The following is a 5908-nucleotide window of genomic DNA, read 5'->3' on the forward strand; positions in this document are numbered from 1 at the left end:
ATAATTTCTTTTATTCATTTGTGATGTAACTTTTCCAATTTGTCAATATTATTGTGCCGTTAATGTTTAACAAAGTGACAGTTGTAAAACTAGCCATTTTAAACTTAGACAAGAAAAAACTAACTGTTAAGTAGCTGCTGCAAAACTGGTCGTTTTAAACTTAGACAAGAAAAAACTAGCCATTAAGTAGCCATTGCAAAACTAGTCGTTGAGAAGTACCCACTTGCTGCGGACACACTTATAAATATCAACTATTAATGATTTTGTAACTCTATTTCAACCTTAGTTTCTCACCTCAAAAGAATACTAAAAAATACATTTCAAGATATGGCTAGAAATTTTGATGATATGTTTAATGAGGCTTTGTATGGTAAAAGAAGATGGCGAGATAACACACTCATGGATAATTCGATCGATGAGTGTTTATTCGATGATTCAGAAGAAGAATATATCGATAAAAGCTCTATCCCAACTCCTCATAGATGGATCAACAGAGATCGAGAAGTAGGACATGATCGCCATTTCCAAGATTACTTTACAAATGAGCTGGTGTATAATGCTGACATTTTTCAACGGAGATTTCGAATGAGAAGACATGTGTGCCTTCGGATAGTAGACGATCTCTCAAATGTCTATTTGTATTTCCAATAGAGGGTCGATGCAACTGGAAGAGGAGGCTTGTCACCACTCCAAAAATGCACCGTTGCAATACGGATGTTAGAATATGCATAATAGATGATGTTGTTGATGATTATGTGCGCATAGGCCAGAGCACTACAATTGAATACTTTTCAAAATTTGTTGAAGGTGTCATTTCAGTGTTCGATGATGAATACTTGCGAAAACCAAATTCAAACGATGTACGACACCTGCTATAAATGGAAGAGGATCGTGGCTTTCCTTACATGTTGGTAGCATTGACTGCATGAATTGGTAATGGAAAAATTGTCCAAAGGCGTGGATAGGTATGTACATGAGTGGTTATTGTGGGGTTGCAACCATAGTACTTGAGGTTGTAGCATCTTCAGACCCTTGAATATGACATGCATTTGTTGGAGTTTCTGGTTCAAATAACGATATCAATGTGTTAGATCGTTCACCAGTGTTTGATGATATTCTAAATGACTGTGCTTTGGAGGTAAATTATACTATTAATGGTAATAATTATACTATGAGATACTATTTAGCAGATGGTATTTATCTTGAATGTGCCACATTTGTCAAATCAATCTCAAAGCCACAAGGGGAGAAATGCAAGTTATTTGCACAATATCAAAAAGGGCAAAGAAAAGATGAAGAGCGAGAACTTGGAGTGTTGCAAGCACACTTTGCAATTATACGTGGTCCATCGCGCTTTTGGAAAAAGAATCTTGCAGACATAATGATAGCTTATATTATATTGCATAATTTGATTGTTGAGGATAAAAGAGACAATTATGCCGGAAATTTTGCTCAAGGTTTAGAGTATGATGATGTCAAAAATGGCTTATCATAACTTCAAGTGGGAGAGGAAGATTTTGCATCATACCATCAATTTCTCCAAAGAAATGCCCAACTTCGAAATGGGCAGCAGCATAGACAGTTGAAAGAGGACTTGATTGAACACATATGGCAATTTCACAATGCTTGTCGTCAACTATAGAGCCTAACTATGTTTTACTTTATATTTACAAATTAGTATAATCTCGAATTATATATTGTGTATTATTGTTATATACGAATTTTTTAATATTAATATTTTTTAATAGTGAATTATTTTTGAATTTATAAATTTAATTAGTAAGTAAATTATTTTAAAATTTATAAATTTTAATAATATTATTGAAAAAAATAATAACTACATTAATTTTAATTACTTTAATTAATTAATTAAGTGGGACCACAACAGGGACTAAAGTTAGTTCCTCCTAATGAAAAAAAGAGAGATGCTTTGAGCTCCTATTTATTGTTTATGGCGTAAAAGCTGATGTGGAGTTACTTTTCATGACAAGTGAGCCATAAATAGGAATTGGGATGAGTTCCTTATTGGAGATGGTCTAAGGAGAGAAAAGAAATCCAAATCTGTGCCACTCCGTTCACCATCACTGCACCATGCCACTCCGTTCACCATCACTGCACCATTCCAGATTCACTGCCATGCCGCTCCAGATTCGTCGTCTCCTTGACGCACCATTAATCTTTAAGCCCCACATCGTGCCGAATTTTCCATTGACGCAATGTTCCAGATTATGTGTTCTATTCTTCTTCTTCTTTTCTTCTTTCTGAGGAGTACCTAACGACATAGTTTTGGAGTTATTAAGAAATGAAGTTTATAATTTGTGTTTTAGAGTTTAGCATTTACAGTTTAAGGTTTAGTCTTTATTATTTTTTCCATATAACTTATATCTTATATAATTTATATATTTTGATTTAGATTTTATGGATAATGAGTTACAATTAAGGGTTTAGGATTTAGTATTTAGAATTTAGAATTTAGTATTTGTGAATTAGGTTTATGATTAGGGTTTAGTATTTAGGACAAAGGAATTAGGTTAATTTTTTTTGTTGAAGTATTACACCTATCCCAGTCCTTAAAATTGAGATAATTTTTTAGGAGTTTATGCAAAGTTCCATTAATAAAACCAGTTTTATTCTTAAATTTTAATGCAAACCACATGGATTCTGACAAAAGGTATGCCATGGCTCTTTCCTGAATGCAAGTAGAACGGCCTTGCAGGATCCACTAGGGGACTGAGGTGTGCACGTGAGGCTGCAGCTTGCAACATGTTAATATGAGCCATCAACTAAGCCAATTCTTCCAGATTTATGTTCTCTAATGATCAAATTGAAAGACCCGAACCATTTCTCGCTAAATCATTTCTTGCTTCTGATTTTGTCATTTGAGGATCCATCGTTAAAGTGATGAATCAACGATTTATCCTATCGAATAAAAAATGCACCTTTTCAATCATGAAGAAAATCTGGTGATTCGAGAAGATGAGAGCAAAGAAGATAGTGAGAGAGGATTCCAATATGTTTCCTAAATGATAGAACTTCAAGTTCAACAGTTTCACTTAGGGTTAAGTACTAAAATCGTCCCTAAGGTAAGTGGCAAAAATCAAATTCGTCCCCGACGTTTTTTTGCTATTAAAATCATCCCGAACGTTCAGAAACACTTTAAAATCATCCTTTCCCGAATTTTTAGACAAAAATACCCTTGACTATTAATAAAAATAAAAAAAAAACCCTACCCCCACCCTCACCCATCAGCATCTCTTCGCTTCTCTCTCCCCCCCAACCCCCCAATTTCCCTTCCTCCTACACCCACCCCCAAACCCTCACTCCATCACCCCGCCGCCGCCGCTTTCCCGCGTCCATCCCGCCGCCGTCCCGGGTGGGGGTTACCAGAGTGGGGTTAAGGTGTTGGTGTTTGTGTTTGTGTCTGTGGTGGTGGTGGTGGTGGTGTGATGAAGGTGAAGAGGAGAATGATGATGATGAGGGTATTTTGGTCCAAAAATTCGGGAAAGGATGATTTTAAAGTGTTTCTGAACGTTCGGGATGATTTTAATAGCAAAAAAACGTCGGGGACGAATTTGATTTTCGCCACTTACCTTAGGGACGATTTCAGTACTTAACCCTTTCACTTATTACATTATATATACACACGAGTACTCTAAATATTATCTAACCAATTATGGTTGATTGGGCAGCCAACTAATTACTAACTAATCAATTAATTGTTGTTAATTTACATGCCAAGCTATTGACGTTTTGCTACTATACTATGTTGTAGTTAATACTACTATGCTGCTAATAATACTTCAACAAGTTATTAAGGAATGAAGCTATTATTTGGGTTTTAGAGTTTAGAATTTAGGATTTAAGATTTAGTGTTATGATTGATACTATATAATTTATATCATATGTAATTTATGTTGCTATGATTTAGGGTTTAGAAATTATGTGTTATTGTCAAGGATTTAAGATTTAGAGTTTAGAGTTTATACTATATAATTTAAATCTGATATATTTTATATTAATGTGGATTAGGACTTAGGATTTAGGGTTTAGTGCTTAGCATTAAGTGCTTATTGCTTAGGGATTAGGTTAATTTTTTAGCTATGAAGAAATAGAATTTAGGATTTAGGGTTTAAAATTTGGGGTATAAGTATATCCTTTAGGATTTTGGATTATTTATTGCATTCTAATATTTATGGTAGATGGATTAGGATTTTTTGTTTATGGTTTAGGTCTAAATTTTAGATTTTACGGTTAGAGTTATTGATTTAGGGTTCATTAGTCTATGATTTTTTATAGAGTTTCTTCTATTACATCTCAATTACGATTAGGTTTATGGTTTAGGTATATTGTAAGAACCGGAGTTTTTCCGTAAAACCATTTTAATAAAAATAATAATTTTAAGTGCCCGAGATAGATTCAAAATTTAGAAGTTTTAATTTGAATATATAAAGGTGAAATTTGATTTCAATGAATTTTTCTAAGTTGGAAAATGAATCTTTTGCGAAAAGTTTTTGTAAAAATGCGTACTGGTGCTTAAGCTGGCAGTAATGGCTTTAGTCTGTCCAGTACCGCGTATTTTGGAAAAATAAGATATTGAAAAATTGATTTGTTGTTTTGAAAGGACTAAAATAATTTAGAATTGAAAACCAGGCGCTAATCTTAAAGGTTTTGGCCCAAAGTGGGTCAAACAGACTAAAAATGCTAGCGGGTTGAACTGGGCCCAAGGCCCAATATATATAAGTGAGTTAATGAGCCAAATCAGCTCATTTCTCTCCCCATATGAGAGAGAGCCCGGATTGAGGGAGAAGAGAGGTGAGAGTTTGGTGGCACTATTCACCTCCATCTTCCGGGAGCCATAACTTGAGCTACGGAGCTTCGATTCATGAGCCGTTTGCGGCCACGCGAAGCTCTTGACGAGCTCTTCGTTTCTATCTAGGTTTTGCCGGTAAGATTTTGAATCTCAAGCTCCAGTTTCCATCCCAAACAGTTCTGCGTTTTTGATTCTACTTCTTGAGTAGATTTTGTGATTTTGCTTGTTTAGGTGATATCTAGTAGCGGGTAATTGTTGTATTTTACCCCTAATCTCATTGGGTAAGGTAAAGTTTTACTAAACTCTTGTGTTTAGTTGTTTTTGTGAACCCTAGGTTTGATGTTTGTATGTTATATGATGTTTGTTTGAGCTTTGGTGCTTGTTGGAGGTGGCTTAGCTTTTTGGAAGCTTGTTTGGACTTAAAGTGGTGTTCTGTGCATATTGAAAATCGGCCAAGATATGGTTTTAGTTTTCTTTATGTAATATGCAATGTTTCTGGATACTTAGGCTAGTTGACCCTAAGATAGGATTGAATGATATTGGCGTATGAAAAATTATATGTGAATTGATGTAATTGTTGGTTGTATTAGATTATTGGTGTTGATGAGTATTGATGGTGATTAGTTATATTGATGAATAATGAGGATTATGAGAATTTAAGGTAATAAGTTAATGTAAAATGTTTGTGATGGTTTGGAGTAAAAGATATTGATGATTGTGATGTGATATGATATATGTTGATGATAATTTTGGATTTTGAATCTTGTGGTTGATGTTGTGTTAAGGTTGGTGGGTTATTGATGGTGTGTAAGGTTGGTGTTGGAAGACTTTTATGATAATGATGGGTGGTAAGTGAAGTATTTATGTATGAGGAATTATTGATGTTGTTAGTCTTGTTAAATAATGTTGTTGATTGTATGATGTATGATGAATTTGGATGAGTAATATTATTGATTATTGATATGGAGTATGAATGAGGTTGATGATGAAGATTGATAGTGATAGAATGATGATTGATGAATGTGCTGGTGGAAGAATGATTATAGTGTATATATTTAATATTTAAGAATGAGGATAATGACATGTGAAGGAAAATTA

The 5908-nt window shown here is 34.2% G+C and overlaps 1 protein-coding gene across 1 annotated transcript; it reads left to right on the forward strand.

The window, feature by feature from the left end:
* LOC107646833 lies at positions 696–1495 on the forward strand. The gene is made up of 3 exons (XM_016350983.1): positions 696–860; positions 956–965; positions 1092–1495. Exons 1-3 carry the CDS (start codon positions 696–698, stop codon positions 1493–1495), a joined length of 579 nt encoding a protein of 192 aa, XP_016206469.1.

Source organism: Arachis ipaensis, chromosome B06 (genome assembly GCF_000816755.2).
Source record: "Arachis ipaensis cultivar K30076 chromosome B06, Araip1.1, whole genome shotgun sequence".
NCBI classification, from domain to species: domain Eukaryota; kingdom Viridiplantae; phylum Streptophyta; class Magnoliopsida; order Fabales; family Fabaceae; genus Arachis; species Arachis ipaensis.